This window comes from Carcharodon carcharias, chromosome 21 (assembly GCF_017639515.1).
Source record: "Carcharodon carcharias isolate sCarCar2 chromosome 21, sCarCar2.pri, whole genome shotgun sequence".
Lineage (NCBI taxonomy): Eukaryota > Metazoa > Chordata > Chondrichthyes > Lamniformes > Lamnidae > Carcharodon > Carcharodon carcharias.
The window spans coordinates 34,550,987-34,573,718 of record NC_054487.1 but is presented as its reverse complement, the minus strand read 5'-3'; the positions used below and the strand labels follow the sequence as shown (position 1 = coordinate 34,573,718).

Below are 22,732 nucleotides of genomic sequence, written 5' to 3'. Positions count from 1 at the left end.
TAATGAATGTTTGCTATTTCCTTTCTATAGCTTTAAAATCCTTTCTACAATAAATTGCACCCAATATTCCAACTACAGCCTAACCTCTTGGAAAACTGAAACATCACTTCCTCCCTTGATTTTAATGACGCACTCCCGCCCCGCCAACCATCCTCAAGAATTAAAACTCAGAATCCTGTCTGCATTAGGATGAGGTAAGACACTGAGACTAAATTAAACTTGCGTTGACAGCACAATATGGATGATATTCTACCTGTTGCTCACTATACAATTTATTTTGTTTGAAGTTTGTTGTATAATAGAACTACTATTGCAAAAAAAAATTGGAAGACGAGAAAAAGTTAGATTGGAAAACTAAATGGGAAATGCTGAAGTGGGAATTTATAATGGGAGAGTTTACACAAAATGATGACCCAACAATGTGACAACCAGGTTGTTAGGGGAAAAATAAAAATGCTAAAAGAGAACACTGTAAGAATTTACTGACGAACACTTAAAATCTCCAGGCAGACATGGCTGCTAAGCACATTAAGAGTTGACGATTACCAGATGAACATTGCACAGCCTTGAGAGTCAGGCTGAAAACACAAGCAGGACATAAAATAAATTAAGTGCACTCCTCTCTCACATAGGGAAGGGGCAGATGGTTTTAGCTTAGATATGGGAAGACATACAATGGACAAAGAGGGGCTTTGATGAAACACAGTCTTCAGCTGTGAGAACCAAGGTATTTGTGTATGTGTTTTAATTTTGATTGGATAATATAATTATGTATACCACCTTTAGAATAATTGGTCAGCAAAATCACATGTTTATGTACTCAATAGTTAGCATGAGATCGGTGTGTCGGTTTCTGATTGGATGTATTCAAATGTATTATGATAAGAAAAAATACAAAAGTAATGAAATGTAATCAATCTGGGAGCTGTGTCTTCATTCTTAGGAATGATTGCGGCTCCCTTGCATATGCTTGAATAAAACCAGTTAAAGGAAGCCTGAGTCTCTGTGGTCACTGTGTGATCGGGGATTGTAACTTCTCCTCTTCAACTGACCTATGTGATAGTTGCTGGATTGGAAGGGATACCCTCTTCACAGGTATAATGTTTGTAAACAGCATTGTGTGCTGACATGACTTTTAATATAACAGCAGATATACAGTACGACTGAACTGAAAATAATTAACATGTTGATACACAAAATACTTTTCTTTGTTCTTTGTCCAATGTTACTTAAACATGCTTTCAGTTGCTTTTATAACTCTCAAACCAATATGTTTACTGATGTAGTCTTGAATTACAATCTACTTTGACAATGGAACTAGGGCTGTATTCTTGAAATGTCATTTCATCTTTATGAAATTTTAATAGAATTATGTATGATTAAGAAATCACAAATTCAAATTGTTATTTCTAAAAAGGTTGCATTACTATTCACTGTGGGCTGAATCGCAAGCAATTTTATTTTTTTCTTTTGTCAGTTTGTTCCACACCTGTTTTGATAGTAGTCCATCCTACTGGAACACACTGCAACAGAGCATTGCCTGATGTTCTATATCTGAAATCTTTGTAATTGAAACAGAATCTTACAGAATTGTTTGAGTGTAATGTTTAAAGATTTCAGCAATTATACTGCAATATACTCCTTTCTCCAAATACTTTGAATTTCACACAACCAGCATCTCATCTACAGCTATACATGAGAGATGTGTGTGTCTTCAAGTAAGCTCATGCAAGCAAGAGTAGGGGCAGTATTTTTTGTCCTGTTGCATTAGCTCTTCAAAGTTTGCCAGTCATAAATGATAAAAACTTTAAGTTGGTTATTGTAACAAAAAAGCACTTGAATGAGCTAGTAAGTCAAATTTGAACTTCCAGCTAGGTGGTTGCATGCTTGATGAACTATAATCGTGATGGTACTGGAACTTATCTTCATTACCAAAGTTTAATCACATTTCTGACAGGCTGCTGGATAGAAAAGTCTCATAAGAACAAGACTCTTTGGGGATGGGGAGCTTGGGGGGTTGGAGGGGAATGGGGGAGTAAAAAAGAAAATTATGTAAATATGGTCTCAGTATGCAAATGCACATGTTCTTTTTTGTCACTCAAGGTAGTGGTTGCAGAAAATCTCGTAGCCTCACTGCTTTCTTACCTGCATTAAGAAATGGGCAATGCCATCCTACAATCACTGGACAGTGAAGAGAGGAGAAAGAAAAAGGAAAAGAGAAAGGAATGGGAAGGAACAAGTACATAATGGATTCTTTACCCATTCAACTACTACCAATATACATAAGGGATTGTTATAGTTATGTAATCTCACCGTGACAGCATTACTGAGCAGTCTGTCCTTCACCTCCAGCTGTTCATGTTCACTCTTTAACTCGCTCCCTCGTTTTAACAGCTTCCTCTTCTCCTCTTCTTTCACTGTGAAAGTAGCAACAACTTAAAATGGTACCTATTTTCTAAACCTAAACATTTGAATGCTACATTTTTTTTTGCAGCTACATGTAACTACAAACAACTTCTGTTTCACTGCAGTGTCCTACAGACATTTAGATCAGATATTCAGTCCAATGTAATATCAACTATCAACATCCTGGGGCACGGTTGGTTACCATTGACCAGAAACTTAACTGGATCAACCATATAAATACTGTGGCTACAAAAGCAAGTCAAAGGCTGGGAATCCTGTGGACCTCCTGACTCCCCAAGGCCTGTCCACCATCAAGAAGGCACAAGTCAGGAGTGTGGTGGAATATTCTCCACTTGCCTCAATGAGTGCAGCTCCAAACAACACTCAAGAAGCTCGACACCATCCAGGGCAAAGCAGCCAACTTGATTGGCACCCCATCCACTACCTTCAACATTCAATCCCTCCACCACCGATGCACAGTGGCAACATTGTGTATCTTGCACAAGGTGCATTACAGTAACTCACCAATGATCCTTCAACGGCACCTTCCAAACCTACAGCCTCTACCACCTAGAAAGACAAAGGACAGCAGGTGCATGGGAACACCACCATGTGGAAGTTCCCCTCCAAGCCACACACCATCCTGACTTGGAACAAAATTGCTGTTCCTTCACTGTCGCTGGGTCAAAATCCTGGAACTCCATTCCTAATAGCACTGTCAGCGTACCTTACCACATGGACTGCCGTGGTTCAAGAAGGCAGCTTGCCACCAGCTTCTCAGTGGCAAACAGAGATGGGCAATAAATGCTGGCCTTGCCAGCAATGTCACATGAACGAGTAAATGAAAACTGAGTTTTAATCCTTAATGCATTTCTGTCAGCTGTATTATTTTATGCTTAATTGAATTTCAAAGTACTGATCAGAGATTCTGAAGAATCATTAGGGCATTATTTTAAATAAAAAAGCTACAAGAAATTGTCAGTAAACATTATATTGTTATGCCGTTTTTATGTTAATGTTTGAAGATGTTTGCTTAAAAAATGCTGATTACATTATTGAAATACTAGCCTGAGGAATTTCAGTCTTGACTGTTGGGAGAAAATTAAATTATATCAAGAAACAAAGTAATTAAGCCAATACTGTCTTGGTTTCAGCTGTGCATGTTAACTAAACTCTCTTACACTTACAGGTTCAGCAGCCATTCCAAGTCAGCACTGCTACCCCTATTCATCAACTTTCTAAAGTTTCAATTCAGATTCCATATTTCACTGCCATTAAGCTGATTTGCCTTTATTTGGTGAACATATTTATTTTCTGGAAGAGAGTATCGTGGGAATGTGGATTTTTCAAGTGCATGAGGAACAACTGAAAAGAACTGTTACCACCTATACACATTTCCTTGATCAGTATACAATGACAGTAACAGAGGCTATGAAGGTAGATGTGGCCTACATTATTCAGCTCTTCTTGATAAAGAAGCAGTCATGGTGACAGAGGCAAAAGTAGGATACATAATAAGAACAAAGAAATTCCAACTCACATCCCTAATATCATTTTATCAGTATTTACGAAAATTAAGTTCAGTTTTTGTTTATCAAAGTGCTAATGCAATCTTTTACAGATTTAATGCATTCCTCTTCTTCCCCACACTCTCCATATCAACACATGCTCCCTTTGGAAGCTGCGATGTTCTAGTTAATAGATAGTTTCAAGGTATAGCCAAATTACTAGGATGTTCAATTTTGCCAAACGTGAAGGAATTCCTCACAGGTTTTCCTCCATTACTGCAGGCTGCCCTTTCAAGTATAGTAGAAACTCACTGGTGCAGACATTCAACTTGCTGCCAAAGTGTAAAACTACTATTAAGGATTAGCGACCTGTAATAGAAATTGCCCAATTCTTGGTTTCATTTATTTAAATGGAAATGAAATTCAAACACTTTCTGTAAAAGGCAGCTGATCGACAACGTAAGCTTTATGTCTCGGTGGCAAGTTGAAAATCTGCCCATTCTCTGGAAAGATGGGAAGGCAAATGTCAGTCAGGTCTGGGATTTGAAATCTGGTTATCTTGACAGTTATCCAGTAATCTAATGTTGTATCAATTTGGCTGTAACTAAAAAGCCATTCCTAGTATCTGATGTGCACTGTGATTTCATACCCGCTTTATGGGCAAGATAGGAATGGACGATAGCGAGGGTTCCAGGCCACGACACATTATCTTCCTTCTTTAATACCTGTATGGGCAAGAAAGATACATTTTTTGCACCAAATAAAATATTTACTAATCTTAAATAAAGCCATAATTAGGTCCTGGGAATATTGATTGAAATAATAAATTATAAAAGATAAACTGGCCCAAAAAAAAAGAGCTTTCTATGCTGACTTGCCCAAAAGAAAATATTTGGATTTACACTTTTTTAAGGTCTTTCAGGAACATCTCAAAACACTTCTGCTACAATGAGTTACTTCAGAATAGTGACTGTCCTTATGGAGGCAAACATGGTAGCCATTCCATCAATGAGAAGTTCATCTATTTTTGGTGATGTTGGTTGAGAGGCAAACATGGTATAAGAAAACTCCCCATTCTTGAGATGAATCATTTCTAATGGGACCCTGGTGCTTCAGATGCTTCGAGCACAGGATATGTGGGAAGTGTTATCACAGCGTGTTGACCAGTAGCTGGTGGTGCACCAGGAAAGAAACAAGAATAAGATTTCAAAGAATTTTTCCTGATTCAGAGCATTATTTGGGCAATTTTCTACAATATTTCAAACTTCATTGATCAGGTTTGAGAGGGGATGTTCTTCCAGCTGACATCTTAGAGGGTAAGTATTGATAAGCGACTTAGGAGGAAACCCAATAACTTAGCCATACTGAAGGTGCCAGATCAGATTTGAAAGTGTGCTTAGTGATTTCTTTGGATTTCCATTACACCTTTTGATAGATAGGCCGAATCTTTGGACACAATCAGAAAATATGTAACAGTAAATGCTAGAAATGTACATCAGGTCAAACAGCATTAAGAGGGAAAATAGACAAGTTAATGTTGTAGATGTAACCCTTCATCAGAACCAAAAAAAAAGTACTATTATTTAAACAGAACCAGAATTAAGAAGAAAAGCACCTCTGACCAAGGAATAAACTGTGATCTGTTGAAAAATAACAAGGAACCTTAGATGGTTGAGATAATCTTTCCATCAGATGTTGAGAAGTGGGCATGTTAACGATCATTCAGGGGGTCAGAGTTGCTGTGGCAATTTGCACTTTTACATGTATGCTGCAGTCTAGAGCTATGGATAATGATGTTAGAAGCTCCAACTTTCTCTCTATCACATGGTTAAACAGGAATCTCACCCACTTTTGCAACCTACCACTGCCATGTATAGGAAAGATTAGCAGATTGACAATCAACATATTTGGTCATGTTATGAACAAACCTTCCTTAGCTATTAAGTCTTGGGGTGGGACTCAAAACAGGAGCTCCTGACTCAAAGGTAGGGACGCTACCCAATGCCCCACAAGACCTCCAATCCGAGAAGCAGTGTAAATAAATAACAACAAATATGAACTGCTGAGGCAACAATAGGTGAACCAGGAGAAGTTGGCAAAAATCTGAAGAAAACAGGCCTGCACTATGATCAGGGGCTCCTTTGCCACCAAACAGCATTCTCATGGAGGGACTCCACTACAATGCTAATCCACTTTGCTCTCTTTCTCTCCACCCCATGCAATGAATTCAATCCCAAATCTCTAGAATCCCCATTTTGAAGAAAGCAGAATTTGTAGTTAAGGTCAGAAATGATTAAAGTGAATTTTCAGGCCAAAGGACTGCAGGAGGTCCTATGAACAGATACAATACCATTCCTGGAGCTTGCATTGGGCTTTATTAGAATAATGTAGAAGGCCTAAGATGGAGAGGTCAGAACAGGCATAGAATTGAGACAGGAAATTAAGGCAATTGATAGGGAGCTAAGGGTCATCCTTAGAGACAGAATGCTCAACAATATGGTCACTTAATCCACTTATGGTTTTCTCAGTGTAGAGGCGACGTCACTGAGATTAGCAAATACAAGTGCTACAACACCTACCTATTAACCTCCTCCGACATCACTGTCCAGTATCCAAATTCTGTGCAAGACAACAATTTACTCGAATTTCCTCTAATCCAGGCATTCCCAAACTGTGGGTCGCAAACCCCAATGGGGTCACAGAAATCTCATTTGGGGTCAGGAGCTCCCCCTTCTCTGAGGTAGCAACTGTGAAGAGGAGACTTCCTAGTCCAGAGGCTATGATGGGTCCACTGGATCAATGCCACCAAACAAAAAGGGGCAGACAGTGGCCCCAAAGCGTTCTTCAAACTTAGAAAATACATTTGGCAGAATGTGAGATTGGGCCTGGCAAGTTTGTGCACCGTCCTGGTGTAGGCAGCAGCCGGCAAATGTAACTCAGTCACTGACTGCGGGAAAACCGGGAGGTCATATGGTTAAGACAGGAAGGTGAGTGACAGCTCAAAGCACCGCTTTACTGTGATTCTGCTCTGTCTGCCGGTTGTTCAGACTCCTTACCCTAGGATATCATCTTATCTATCTGTCTACGTTTGTTTTAACTGGTCCTAAGTCATATCACAGGTATGTTTTAATCTCTCCTCCAACCTTTGTTTTGAGTCTGTTTTAATGATAACCATCTTATTACCAGTGCTGAAGGATTACACTGGAAACATTAACTTTCTTGCTCTTCACATATGCTAACAGTCCTTCTGTGTTTCTAATATGTTCTGTTTTTGCTTTAAATTTCCAGCATATTTTCCTACTCTTTAAATCAATAAATGTGAAAGTTTGTACTCTCTCTTATCAGCTTTTCAAGCACTCTGTTGCAAGTCTGATTCTACCTGTACAGATGGATATTAGTCTGATATGTTCCAAGGTTAATTTACTCTCTTCAATTATCACAGATCAAGACTGTATGCAGCTTTGTAAATGGAATCCAAATTGTCATCAAAGGGAATGTGCTCCAGATCTTTCACAAACTGTTTTGCTTCATTTGTACTTTCTGGATACATGGTTCCATAATCACTCAAAATGTGGTTTGCTCTGTTTGTTGGGAATAAAGTTTTCAAAACTATTAACGCGTAAATCTCCTGTGATGACATTGGTGCACAAAACAAAAAGAAGTATGGACTACATGTTGCAGGCTTGTTTAGGTGGCCAGCTGCCACTGTGGAGTAAATCTGTAGGCACTTTGAATAACGATCTGTGGGTGTTAAAGCTGTTTTGGAAGTGATGTTCAAGTTCAAGACCAATACAACAACTTGCACTTATATGACACCTTTAATGTACAAGATCCAGAAAGGTAAACAAAAAAGTAATTCACAAAGATGTACTCCAAAAAATTCAATTAGAAGCCGAACGAAATATTAAGAGGAAGGGGCCAAATGCCAAAGAGGATAGTCTTTAAGGCAGAGAGAGAGGTGGAAAGGCAGAAGGATTTAAGTGGTGAGGCCACAAATGGATTTAAACATGAGGATAAGAATTGTAAATTTAAGGTATTGAAGGACTGGGTACCATTGTGGGTCAGCAAGGACAAAGGTGATAGTTTAAGGTCAGCAGAATTTTGGATAAGTTCAAGGTTTTCAAAAGGGATTATATAAAATTACCTAAAGAAGGAAAAGGGTTGTCAATGTCAGAGATAAGGCAGCTTAGGTAGTATAGTTGAATTATCAGGAGCATCACACAGATGGCCATTCTTTGCGTGTAAGCCTATACATCAGCAGGCTATTCAACCATGCAGAACATTACAGGTGAGCCCAAACTTATCCACACCTGACACATACACATGAACACTTCCAACAGGGGATGCTGGATTGCAATTGGAAGCAGAACTGTCCTTCCTAAAATAGGAGGACTAAGAGCTATTTGATACTCCAGTTGAGGTTGGCTAACTCAGGCATAATGATTCTGGGACTTTCCAAGTATAGCTGAGATACTCACTTCCTTAACTAACTCTGGCAATGTTAAAGTTCTATCATGCTTTAAAAATGTGATATTTTATCCGTATAAGCAAAGTCTTTGAACAATTAAAAGCTGAACCTGTACCTTTTCTTGGCACCTGGGGCAGACCCACACCCCCTTGGGAATGGTCTTGAGAGGGGGCTCTAAGCATTCCAGATGATAGACACGAGAGCAAGTGTCACACAGAAGTAGCTGACCACTACGTTTGCACACTGTACAGTAATCCTCATGGATATCATCCTGTAAAATCAAGGAGAGACAAATCACTATATTAACTGAAATGAACTTTAGCAAATTGCAAACAGTGTTACCCCTAAGGAAGTTTGGAAACTTTGAGCTAAGACATTTGTAAACCCTAAAGCCCTTCACAACTCCACACGAACTTTCCTCCATCTACCAAACACCTCTTCCCCTTTGCTCCCATAATGCAATCTGAAGTGACTGCTCCCTCACCCTGATCCTCTCCTCTATCACCTTCAACATCTGTTCCCCTTCCCACGGCTGCTTGGAGCTTGCTCCCATTTTGCTGGTGTTACTTCGACAAAACTATGGCAAACCACCTCTGCCTCACTTACTTGCCTCTGCTGAATTTTTCAGCCACGATGGGTGGAATGTTCCGTCCCCGTTGGTATCAGGTATCATGGCGGAGGTGAGCAGACAATATGGTGGGAGGGCCAAAAATCGGTTTCATGCTGTCGTGAAACCAGTTTGTGATTGTCCACTCTACCCATCAATGGTGGGCTGCGTTTCCCACCACTGGATGTCTGTATATCATTACAAGCCCTGCTCTCCAGAATCATCCTCCCATGCCAGAATCATCTTCTGGGCATGTCGGCATGATTGCACACTGGTGTGTTCCACAACAGCATTTAACAGGCGTTCACCTGGAGAGCTGAACTTCGAGGGGAACTTGGAGATGAGTATATGCTATCAGCGCGCAGCGTTCGCAAAGGATGCCCACTGGATTTCAAGTTTGAGGCGCCACAAATTCAGGTGAGGGCACTGGCAAGTTGCTTTTTATTGGCTGGCTGACAGTGCGGTGCCGGGGCAAGGGCTGCACTGCGGTTGAGTTGAGTTGGGGGAGGCAAGGCAGCATGCTGTGGGGCAAGTTGTGGGGGAGCGGCGGCAGGGAAGCGGCCACCTTGTATGAAGTGCCTTTCCTCTGCAGCTCAGACAGTTCAGGTGCAGCCACATTGACATGCTTGGAGTCAGACCTCAAGCAACACAGAGGCATGTAAGTGCCACCAAATGCACTTTTCGTGCATTTTTGCCCCTCAAGCACAGACTGCAAACTAATGAGCATTTTAGTGGACTACAGAACAATTGGACAACTGTGCATATTGTACAATCTCCTTCTAAAGCTGGCCTTGGAGCAGTCACTGGTGGGGGCATTCACAGTCCCTTAAAATGTCATCATTCAGGTTTGGACCAGACTCCCCCCACCAAGGTTCAAGCTAACAGTGCAGCCCTGCAGTGTGGGTTAGGAGAATGTTGTCGCCTGAGCTGAGGGCACAGCATGCAGTCCAATGGGCGAAGCCGCCGCCAAACAGTCAGATGGAGTGGGGCAGAGGCAGATAGGGTTTTGAGCAGTCATGCAGCGCACTAAACTCTGGCCATCCAAGTGGTGGCCAGCGGTCTACAGGGTGCATTAAAGGGCCTTCAGACATAACTGAGAGAGGTCCTTCGTAGACGCATGCTAACACACGCATCTCTCTCTTTCATCCTGCAGGAGGAATACATAAGGAGCTTGGAAACTGGTGACCTAGCTGGTTTACAGGGAGCAGAGACCAAGGAGAAGAGAGCGACAGAGGTGTCAGGCTGGACAGAGGGAGGAGCAACACCCGCAAGGAGAAAGGGTGGTGAGAGCTCCTGCACACGCCACCGAAGCGCCATGGTGAGCCATCGCTGGTCGACTCCTAGCTAGACCCAGGGTCTATAGATGGCATTTGTCGTTCCTGCAGATGACTGAGAACCAGTGTCGCTGATGACTGCGTGTGTCCAGGGAACTGGTTGGTCACATCTGCTGCCTGCTGTAGGATTTGATGCCACGAGGTCATGGAGGGCATCCACTGCCAGTGGCCATTAAAGTAACTGCAGCACTCAATTTTTACGCCAGGGCTCAACAAGTAACCTCTGTGGGATATCACAAGCCTCCAAACACAAATGCATCCACGAGGTCATGGATGCCATATTTGCATAGGTACACAGCTTTATGCATTTCACCCAGGATCAGGAAAGCCAGGAAAGCAAGAGCGCTGGGATTTGTCCAAATTCAGGTTTCTCACAGGAGCAGGGTGCCGGTAACTCCATTCACATGCTGTTCAGATCTCTGTGGCAACAAGCAGTCAACTACATCAATCGCAAGGGCTTCCACTCAATGAATGCTCAGCTGGTATGCAACCACCACAAATGCAACCTACAGCTCTGTGCACGGTTCCCAGGGAGTGTTCACGACTCCTACGCTCTCAGTAGGGCTCAGATCCCTGACATCTTCTAGGGTCCAGGGAGGCTGCAGGGTTGTCTCTTCAGGGGCCAGGTCTACAAGCGCAGGACATGGCTGATAACACCCGTGTGACTGCCACAGAGCGCAGCAGAGAGAAGGTACAATGAGGCTCATGCTGCATTTCACACCTTGGTTGGCAGAGCAAACCATCATAATGTTGAAAGTGAGGTTCCAGTGCCTCAGCTGGTCTGGAGCCCTGCAATATAGTCCACAGAGGGCGTCATGCATCATTGTCACCTTCTGCGCCCTTCACAACCTTTTCTTTTATTCGTTCACAGGATGTGGGCTTCGGTGGCTGGGCTAGCATTTAGTGCCCATCTCTGGTTGCCGTCAAGAAGGTGGTGGTGAGCTGCCTTCTTGAACCGCTGCAGTCCATTCGGTGCCAGTACACACACAGTGCTGTTAGGAAGGGAGTTTCAGGATTTTGACCCAGCGACAGTGAAGGAACGGCGATTTATTACCAAGTCAGGATGGTGAGTGACTTGGAGGGGAACTTCCAGGTGGTGGTGTTCCCATGCGTCTGCTGCCCTTGTCCTTCTAGATGGTAGTGGGCATGGGTTTGGAAGGTGCTGTTAAAGAAGACTTGGCATTGCTACTGTGCATTGGTGGTGGAGGGAGTGAATGTTTGTAGATGTGGTGCCAATCAAGTGGACTGCTTTGTCCTGAACAGGGTCAAGCTTCTTGAGTGTTGTGGAAGCTGAACTCATCCAGGCAAGAAGGGAGTATTCCATCACACTCCAGACTTGTGCCTTGTAGATGGTGGACAGGCTTTGGGAAGTCAGGTGGTGAGTTACTCGCCGCAGGATTCCTAGCCTCTGACCTGCTCTTGTAGCCACAATGTTTATATGGCTAGTCCAGTTCAGTTTCTGGTCAATGGTAGCCAGGATGTTGATGGTGGGGAATTCAGTGATGGCAATGCCATTCGACATCAAGGGGCAATGGTTTGATTCTCTTTTGTTGGACATGGTGATTACCTGACACTTGCGAATGTTACCGGCCACTTGTTAGCCCAAACCCAGGTCTTGTTGCATTTGGACATGGACTGCTTCAGTATCTGAGGGGTGGCAAATGGTGCTGAATATTGTGCAATCATTAGCGACATCCCCACAGCTGATCTTATTATAGAAGGAAGGTCATTGATGAAGCAGCTGAAGATGGTTGGGCCAAGGACACTACGCTAAGGAACTCCTGCAGTGATGTCCTGGAACTGGGATGACTGACCTCCAACATCCACAACCATTTTCCTTTGTGCTAGGTATGACTCCAGCCAGTGGAGAATTTCCCCCCTGACTTCCATTGACTTCAATTTTGCTAGGGCTCCTTGATGCCACACACTGTCAAATGCTGCCTTGATGTCAAGGTCAGTCAAACTCACCTCACCTCGGGAGTCACCTCACCTCTTTTGTCCACATTTGAACCAAGGCTGTAATGAGGTCAGGAGCTGAGTGTCCCTGGTGAAACCCAAAGTGGGCATCAGTGAGCAGGTTATTGCTAAGCAAGTGCCGCATGAGAGCACTGTTGATGACCCCATTCATTACTTTACTGATGATCGAGAGTAGATTGATGGGGCGGTAATTGGCTGGGTTGGATTTATCATGCTTTTTGTGTACAGGACATACCCGGGCAATTTTCCACAGAGCCAGGTAGATGCCAGCGTTGTGGCTGTACTGGAACAGTTAGGCTAGGGGCACTGCAAATTCTGGAGCACAAGTCTTCAGTGCTATTGCCAGAATATTGTCAGGGCCCATAGCCTTTGCAGAATCCAGTGCCTTCTGCTGTTTCTTGATATCATGTGGAGTGACTCAAATTGGCTGAAGACTGGCATCTGTGATGGTGGGGTCCTCTGGAAAAGGCCGAGATAGATCATCCAACTTCTGGCTGAAGACTGTAGCAAATGCTTCAGCCTTATCGTTTGCACTAATGTGCTGGGCTCCTCCTCATTGAGAATGGGGATATTTGTGGAGCCTCCTCCTCCAGTGAGTTGTTTAACTGTCCACCACCATTCACGACTGGATGTGGCAGGACTGCAGAGCTTAGGTCTGATCCGTTGGTTGTGGGATCACTTAGCTCTATCACTTTTTTTGCTTAGGGCTACTTGCATGCCAAGTAGCTTGCATTATAGCTTCACCAGGTTGACATCTCATTTTTAGGTATGCCTGGTGCTGTTCCTGGCATGCCCTCCTGCACTATTCATTGAACCAAGGTTGATTCCCTAGCTTGATGGTAATGCCGGGTCATGAGGTTACAAATTGTGCTCGAGCACAATTCTGCTGCTGCTGATGGCCCACAGTACCTCATGTATGCTCAGTCGAGTTGCTAGATCTGTTTGAAATCTATCCCATTTAGCACGATGGTGGTGCCGCAAAACACGATGGAGGGTATCCTCAACGTGAAGGTGTGACTCCGTCTGTACAACGATGGTCACTCCTACTGACACGGTCATGGACAGGTGCATTGGCAGCATCTGCCGCTATAAAGGGGAAAGGAGCTGCGCATCTTCTCCGATGAGGACGACGTCATCGGGGATGAGGCTGAGGAGGTCCTCGAAGGCCATCGCCTTGTCCAGACAAGGCAGTCACGCTTGCGAGGCCCTCATTACTGCTAGAATCGTGGAGGATGATGAGGACATGCAGTGAGAAGAAAGCATAGATCCTTACATTGCATCTGTGAACAGTGGACTCTTGTCTGGCTTATGACAGCACACACACCCTCTATGATAAGGCTCCTGTCATGGAGATGCAGCATATGTTCACAGTCCCTACATTCCAGGAGGATGCTGACAACATGCACTGGGGACGCTCCATAGATCCTCACATAATGTGAATGTCTGACTCCTGTCTGGCTGATGGCAGATTGCTTGTGCTCTGTGAACAGAGTCATATCATGAAGATGCAGCAGGGAAACTTTAACTTCTCCTGATCCTATGGCATCCTTCGTGAGCTGAACCCTTCTGGACCACACTGTCACTGGATAGACGTGCTGATGAGATGGGGCTCGCCGCACTTCAAAGGTGCTGGGAGCACACAGGGAAAATGATGGAGCTCTGTGCTGCTGGCCAAGGACAGTCTGGCAGCAATGATGAGCCTCATCAAGGTGCAGGTATGGCTAATGTGTCCGGTGACTGTGAAGGCGCACCATCAGTGTGCTGAGAAGGTGTGCACAAAGCACAGGGAAGAGGCCCTGGACTGAGACACCTGCATTTATTTTGTGCAGGAACCAAGGTTTGAAATCTGATGGACACGGAGGAGTTACACACACTGCTCATCAGATCAAGGAGCCATAGGCAAGGAGACGTCCTTGGGAACAGTACGTACAAGTGATTACCACAGTGCAACTACATCTTCTTAACTTTCCTAACCCTGCCACTACATCTTGGTGCTCCCCCAACATGCAAAGCGGAGGTAGAGGAAGCCTGCTGACTGCTATGTCCCGTCTGTGATGACCTTGACGGGCATCTTCTGGAGGCCCAAAACCTAAAGGGCCCTGACCTGCTTTCGGGGTCCCGCTGTGTGGCAGTGGCACTCTCCTCGGCCTGTGGAGCTGGAGCTGCTTGGGTCACATGACGAGGGGATTCAGATTGGCTGGACACTCCCGGAGTTACCTGGGTGAATGGTCATGAGGTGTACACCTGCTGCTCCTTCTCCCTATGGGTGTCTGAGGGCTCCTGACTGAACCCTTGAGGGGAAGGGGAAGCTTGAGTAAGATTGAGCTGTCCTGCACCCCCTCTCGCATTAACACTTTGGAGGCCAACTATGGTGTCAGCGATGGAATTCAGCCTGCGCAGCAGTGCAGGACCAAGGTTTCCATGGTGGCCGCCATCCAACCATTGTTGACCTTGGTGCATTGGTATGCCGGCGCTATCACCTCAGACTGAATGCAGACGAACTCCTCTATCGTGCCTTGCAATCTGAGGAGTGCAGTGGATATCACTTCCTGATGTTCCTGAGCTTGCTTTTGCAGCTCCAACAATTGAGGTATGACCGAGTCCAGAGACTCCTCATTTGACTTGGACTCAGCAGATTTCTAGCCTCCAGCAGTCATCTGAGTGCTGGAAACCTGGGAAACCCCTGCCACATCAGACAGTGTGATGTGCTCAGCAGATTGTGACCCTGAGGCTAATCTAAAGCTAGGTCCCACAAAGGTGTGTCGTTCTGCGCTGGTGGAGGGTACGGGCGAGAGCTGTGGTGGGTCATCAATGAGGCTGTCATCAGATTCTTCTTCTGCGGTTTCCTTGGGGCTTGAGTTGAGGACTTGGGTCGTGTTTCCCCCTCGGCTGTTTCCTAGATGTGCCTGCAAAAGCAAGGGAAAATTATTAGTGCATATCAGGGGACTGTGCAACAGGGGGAGTGACTTACAGCATGGTTGTCTGATGGATGTTGCACTGTTGGATCCTTACTTGGTTGAGCACCGCCAACATCACTGTCAGCACAGGAAAGGTCCAGGTCACCGCCAGCTAGCTAGATGACTATTTTCAAAGTCCATGAGGACCTTGATTTCAAACATTCCTCCACTAATCTATGAGCTCTCCCTTTTGTTGTGTGCCAACTTGTCCTCCATTAATACAGATGGAGGGAGTGTAAGCAGGACACCTGCCAGGCCAGATGAGAAGGATGCCTGACATGTGTGGGTGGTGAGGATGGATTGGACAGGATGAGGGCATGATTCACAGGGCAGATGAAGGTGTGTGTGTGTGTATGAGTGACAATGATGTTCCTTGCACAGGCAGTGAATGAGATCCCTATGGATGTGTGATGGGTTTGAGAGTGAGAGTTCAGAGTGATGAGAAGAGTGACTTACCCTGGTGAAACGGAGGAGATCATTCATCCTCTTTAGGCACTGGGTGGATGTACTCTTTTGTAGGACGTTGGTGCTGACCCCCGCTGCCACTGCCTCCCATGCGGGATTGGTGACCTTGCTTTCTGGCCTTTGACCAGAGCAGGGTTAGAGGACATCGTGGTGGCCCTCCACTGCATCCAGTAGGCGCTCGAGGCAGGTGTCGCTAAATCGAGGCAGGTGTCATTAAATCTGGGGCAGCATGTTTCCACCCTTTGGCAGTCATCCGTTCCCAGCAGATTCCTATCCCTTGAAGAGTGCTAGCTCTTTGAAGGGCGGCCTTTAAATATGATGCTCGGTTTACTTAAACCCCGAAGTGACAACAGGGTGGTCAAATCGGAGGATGCCCCACAACCGACCCAGCACGTTTCCCAAGAAATCATAATTAATGAGATGGGAATGGGACAATGCAGCGTGAAAACCCACCAGTCATGTCCTTTATCCCATCTGCTCCCACACTTAGTGCAAATCTGGGATGATTCCACCCAATATCTTTACCAACTAAGCCACTGAAGAACTTTGCTCAATAAAAAGATCAGTAGTCATATGGTGGTAACTTGTCACATTTTAGTAATTTTATCAACAAATCCTGTTAAGCCTCACTAGTGAGTTTGTTGTTTTCTTTTTAGGTGATGACAAAGTCATTTTTTTATAATGCACATATCAGAATTAATAAATCTCATTTGTCATATAGAGTTGTATACTTGGAAAGTACATTATGAAAAACTTTAATTTAAATAACATTAATTTAAAAGCAGATGTTTGTTAAAAAGTGGCTTGAAGAAATGAAAGCTTAGAAAGAAAGCCTTTTTTGTAGGAAATCAATGTAGACACAGTCCCCAGAATAAAGAGATCACAAACAAAAATAGAGACAGCTTGACATTTATATTCTGAGATTAAACCATGCTGGAGTTCAATAAAGACTGTCAATTATAACCAACTATTACAAGATTTGTGTCCCTCAACCGATGTTCTTGAAATTCTGATTTTGTAAATATGGTGGTTTCCTAATAAACCTTACAGATTCACTCAATGTAGCTCCAAACCTCTCCAGAATGCTGCACTAAGGGATTGCACTAACTGATAAATGTGACATTTTAAAAGCAATAATAATTTTTTTGGATATATCACACTAATGCTTAAATACGAAGATAGAACTTGTACTGTACTGCTCATGTTCTGCAGTAATAAAAGTCTCACATTTTTGAATGCCAAGAGATCCATACAGAAAAAGCCACTGAATGTAGGAGACATACCTTCCAACAAAGGTCCTCATTGGCTTGCGTGTTAAGGAAAGAGGCAGAAACACGTTAGTAAAAGCTGGTTTATAGAATAGCCTGGGTTGAGGATTTTAACATGGATTCAGTGAGTAGACCAATTACAAGAGGCATCTGGATCACCAGATTACATCATACTATGAGGACCTTGAAAATTAGACACCATATACAATTTTGTGGGGAAGTTGGGGGGGGGGGTGTAAAGAGAGGTGGAAGAACAAAACTTTTTTTTTTGGTGGAAGGAGCTTACAGAAATCCTGCCCTATTGTCTAGTGTTTCTTCCACAGATGCACCAATTTCAAACTTAATGAAAATTCACTAATTCACTAATTTAAATGATATCTTTAGCTAAGTACCGAAATATCTACATTCAAAATATCTAAGTCAGAGAAGAGATTCATTTGTGTCTTTAGAAAAATGAAATTTGCACTGACTCCCATTACTTTCACAAAAAATAGTTCACTTATAACTTTTAAGTTACTTCTTTGCCCATGTACTAATATGTATTGCTCTGTGCTGCCAAACAATTTAGTAGGAATTGGGGCAGTGAAAGATGTTAGTGGTTACAATTACCCAAACACACTGTTCAGATTGTCAAGGAAGCATTGGATGGATGACCATCACCTACAAGAGAGAATCTAACAATCTCCTCTTGACATTCAATGCCATTACCATTGCTGAATCCCCCCAATAAACACCCAGGGGGATTCCATTGACCAGAAACTGAACTAGACCAGCCATAAAAATACTGTGGCTACAAGAGCAGGTCAGAGGCTGAGAATTTTGCAATGTGTAACTCACCTCCTGGCTCCCCAAAGCATGTCCTCCATCTACAAGGCCCAAGTCAAGAGTGTGATGGATGAGTGCAGCTCCAACATGACTTAACAAGCTCAACAGCATCCAGAATAAAGCAGCTCACTTGATTGGCATCCCACCCACCACCTTAATCATTCACTCCCTCCACCACCGGTGCACAATAGCAGCAGTGTGCACCATCTACAAGATGCACTACAGCAAGTCGCCAAGTCTCCTTTGACAGAACCTTCCAAAACCCGTGACTTCTCCCATCTCGAACAATCCTGGACAAACTAAGGCTCATGGGCCACATCCAGCTCATGGCTACAGCAGGGGAAGCACGCAAGGTACGCCAGCAAATGCAATGCAACCCAAAAGTGCATGCGTAACTGCTCCTGGTGCCTGGTCAATAGGTGTCAAGAGCTGTGAAAGTAAATCGCAGATTGTGGAGAGCTTCAAGTGAAGTACTTCAAGGCCAAGTACTTGCAGGTAAGTTGGAGTTGGCCAATGAATGGAGTTAGGAGGTGGGTTTTTCCTGGAGAGCGCAGCCACCATGTTAAATCAGGAAGTGCACGTGGAGCAGCAGCAAAAGTACAAAATGTACATTTAAAATTACTCACTAGATTACTGCAGTTTTGATTTGCTTTTTGGATTTACAGATATATACTTTCAAGTATATTTTCAAAATTTATTTAACAGTTAGGTTTTAATGTTCTTTATGAAAAGTCAAGTCAACTCTTTTATAGTTTTGTGTTTCCATTTTTCTCATTACCTCACTGAAGGTGCTGATACTTGCTGATGTCTTGTGCTATGGGAACTGGCAGCCAAGGATTTGAACCTGGGGCCTTCAGGTCTACATGTCGAAAAGTAATCCACTGAAGAGTGCCTTCGTCTACTGAATTGGTTATACATCTATCCATAATCTACTCAAAAATCTTGCATCCGCGTGTATGTCCTGTCAATGTTTTATATTATAAATTCCTATGGTCACATTTGTAATGGTACCACGAATGTGAAACTTCAGTTTAGTGGGATATGAAAAAAGCTGGGGCTATTCTCCTTAGAGCAGAGAAAATTAAGGGTTGATTTAATAGAGATGTTCAAAATCATAGATGGTATTAATTAGGTAAATAAGGGGAAACTGTTTCTGGTGGAAAAAGGGTTGGTAACCAGAGGACACAAATTTAAGGTAATTGGCAAAGGAACCAGGGGGTTGCAAATTTATAGATCCAGCAAAAACTTGATCTACAATTCTGCTGGTGGACAAGGAATTAAGATATCCAAGCTTAGATGCTGCCACCAGCAGGGAATCTCAACATATGTATTCCTTAAAGTCAAGCTATCTTGGTTTAACATTTTGTGATGGGCATCTCAGAGATTAGTTGTTTATGCACATCCAAAAATTAGAGTTAATAAAGCATCTTTGGTGCATACCTGAGGTGCTGCTGTTCAGATTTTTAGAAGGATGATGATGAATGTAACAGAATGTGAAGAGTATGTGGTTTTAGGTTAGGGTTTTGAGAAAATTGAAAATTAGAACATGTTTCCTAACAGGTGTGGAAAAGATTACACATGTACTTGGTAGCACCTCCTTTAAAATGTGCTGTGAGGATATTAAATCCCAGCTCTAATAATGAAAGGTTCAGAGAGGATACAGATCACTGTACTCCCAACATGTGGTGAGTGCCTCTAAAATGCCTTTTGGTCTCTCCATATTTTCTTTCTCTTTTCTTTACTGTTTTCCCCTTGGTGATTCTTGCAACACCATATTATGGATTACAGAAAAACAGCAGTTATATTGGCAAGACAAGCAAACTACTGTGGATAACGTAAATCTGAAATAAAACATAAAATGCTGGTAGTACTCAGGTCAGGCAGCATCTGTAAAGAGGGAAAACGAGTGACACTGGAATTTGATGCCATTGTAAAGAGGGGTGACCAACTGCATTATTAACATTAAGCCAAAAGGGTGTGAAAAAGAGGGTACAAGCCAAAAGGGTGTGAAAAAGAAGGTACAGTTGGTTTCATTACTATAAGCAATGCAACATTATGGTGGTTAAATTATCACAATAATAAAGGTTTTAAATTTACTTGTACCAAAATGTACCTTTATTATAACTATTCATTTCTTGGGCAGTTATGGCTGGCACCCCCATGCAATTTCTATACCTAGATGTGGTCCTCTATCCGAAAAGTTTGACCTCAAAAGACAAGGGCAGCAGATGCATGGGAACACCACCGTCTGCAAGTTCCCTTCAAGTGGCTCTAGTGACGCAATTGTTAGGGATGGGACTGGCCAAAGATGAAAAGGTCTGAAAATTAGTGACTAAAGGTAAAATGGTTTGAAATTTTTTTGTGACAAGGAATCACGTACATATTATAGCACAAAGTGGCAAAGTCACTACAGCGTGAGGGGTCAGAAAATTATAGCACTTTTTATGATCTGTAGTGAAATGGAAATGTTCCTGGGCCACTTCATCAAACTCAGTTTCTAACTGTAGGGTAAACAAGTAGCCATCACATCCCTAAGAGAGATACTTGGTCAGATAGGCAAGATAATGGTGCATGTTTAAGTCCTAAGCCACAGATTATTTATCTCAACAATGTATACATTATAAATTATATATTGTAACTTGTAAATATTAACCTGCACAGAAACCATTGAAAAGACAAAGGGAAAGATCACAGACCCCATCAAATCATCTGAGGGCACAGTTTGTCTGCGTTGTAAGTAAAGGTATTTGTGAATAAAGCTTTTTTTATATGAGTGCATTTTCATCTGTATTAAAAAGAAAATACTGGAAAGCTCAGCAGGTCTGGCAGCATATTTGGAAACAGAGTTAACGTTTCATGTCCACGTGACTCTTCCGAGCTGAAGAGGTGTCATAAAGACTCGGCACATTAACTCTGTTTGCCTCTCCACTGATGCTGCCAGACCTGCTGAGTTTTTCCAGCATTTTCTGTTTTTGTTTCAGATTTCCAGCATCCGCAGTATTTTGCTTTTCACTTCCATCTGTATATTTGTTGGTGGTTAAAGATAATTTCTAGTCAAACTGCTCAAAATGTTTTCTCAATGTACAGTTGCTCAGGAGGACAAAGTATTTTACGAACAACTTCAGGCCAAAAGTAGAATCAGTGAAATTATGGGAAATTTTCGTATCTGACCACATTCCACATGAGGATAAGTGGCTAGTCTGCTCTAAATACTGGCACCAACCATTTAATGAGAACTGCAGTTGCTAGTGATTTAATTACTGGTTTTGTTCCCATATTAACTACTGTAAACTGGTATCTTTGGATTGATAAACCATGATCCAGAAGTCTGAATCCTGCCAAACAGCAGAAATTTCTCATCCTTGGTTAGGCTTGTGCAATGCTGAAGTTGAGAGTTCAAATCTCACCTAGATCAGCCCATGCTGTAGATTGGCCGAATACCCTCCTTCTGTAATGTAATGATTCTGTGACCTTTAAACAGAAACGATTAATGATTTCAAAAGGAAACTGGATGTGTACTTCAGGGAAATAAGCTTGCAGAGCTAGGGGGATCCAGGAGGGGAATGGAATTGACCGGATTGCTCTTGCTCTACAGAAAGCCAGCATGAACTCGATAGTCGATGGCTCAGAAGGAAGCCATTCAATAACTCTATGTCTCTATGTCAAAGTCTTTCTTAAAGTCAGGATGGTCAAAGTATCACATAGTGTCTGGTTAACAAAATTAAGGCTCATGGAATAGAAGGGTCAGTGTCAGCTTGGATAAAAATTTTAAGGACAGAAAACAGCGAGTCTTGGCAAATGAAATAAAACAAAGTGCTGGAAAAACTCAGGTCTGGCAGGATCTGTGGAGAAAGAAACAGAGCTAATGTTTCGAATCCAATATGACTTCTTCTGAAGGAGTCTTATTGGGCTCAAAATGTTAACTCTGTTTCTCTCTTCACAGAGACTGCTAAACCTACTGAGTTTTTCCAGTGCTTTATGTTTTTATTTCAGATCTCCAGCATCTGCAGTATTTTGCTTTTAGTCGTGGTAAATGGGTTGTTTTCCAGACTGGAGGATGGTAGACAGTGTCAATGCTAGGACCACAAATATTTTTTCATATAATTGACTTGGATATTGGAATACAAGGTAAAATTTCAAAATTTGGCAATGATTCCAAGCTTGGGGATGTGGTTGACATTGAGGATGATACCAATCGACTGTAACGAAATATTGATAGGCTAACAGAATAGGCAGACAAGAAACAGATGGAGTTTAATATAGAGAAGTGAGAGTTGAAGCATTTTGGCAGAAAGAAAAGGGAGAAGCAATATAGACAAAATGGCACAGTTCTACAAAGTGTACAGGGATAGCAGGACCTGGGGGGTGAGGGGGGGGCTTCATACACATAGATCTTAGAAAACGGCAGCACATATTGAGACAGCAGTTGGCAAAGCATATGGGATCTTGGGTTTCAAAAGTAAAGGTATCAAATACAAAAGCAGGGAAGTTATGCTGAACCTATATAAAGCTCTGGCTAGGCCACAACTATGCTATTGCTTCCAGTTCTGTCACTATACCTTAGGAAGATTGTGAGGGTGCAGAAGAGATTCACCATAATGGTTCCAGGGATGAGGGATTTTAGCTACAAGGTTAGGTTGAAGAAGTTGGGGTTATTCTTCTTGAAGCAAAGGAGACTGAAGGGAGATTTGATAGAGATGTACAAGATCATGACATGTTTAGCTGAGGTAGAAAAAGAAAAACTATTCCCATTAGGAAATAATACAAGGAATAGAGGACACAGATTTAAGGTTTTGGGCAAGGAATGCAGGGGAAATATAAGGAAGAACTGTTTTACGCAGCAAGTGGTAATGACCTGGAACTCGCTGCCTCCAAGGGTGGTGGAAGCAGAGACAATGATTTCAAAAGGAAATTGTC

General features: G+C 42.9%; 1 protein-coding gene across 1 annotated transcript in view; it reads right to left on the bottom strand.

Moving 5' to 3' along the window:
• phf21b (PHD finger protein 21B) overlaps window positions 1-22,732 on the bottom strand; it is a 249,813-nt gene that overhangs the window by 5,728 nt on the left and 221,353 nt on the right. Inside the window, exons 12-15 of the mRNA XM_041215898.1 lie at window positions 17,006-17,028; window positions 8,498-8,653; window positions 4,564-4,639; window positions 2,314-2,417 (exon numbers count right to left, since the gene is read on the bottom strand). Of these exons, the coding sequence (XP_041071832.1) occupies window positions 2,314-2,417; window positions 4,564-4,639; window positions 8,498-8,653; window positions 17,006-17,028 (359 nt within the window). The remainder of the gene's footprint in view (window positions 1-2,313; window positions 2,418-4,563; window positions 4,640-8,497; window positions 8,654-17,005; window positions 17,029-22,732) is intronic.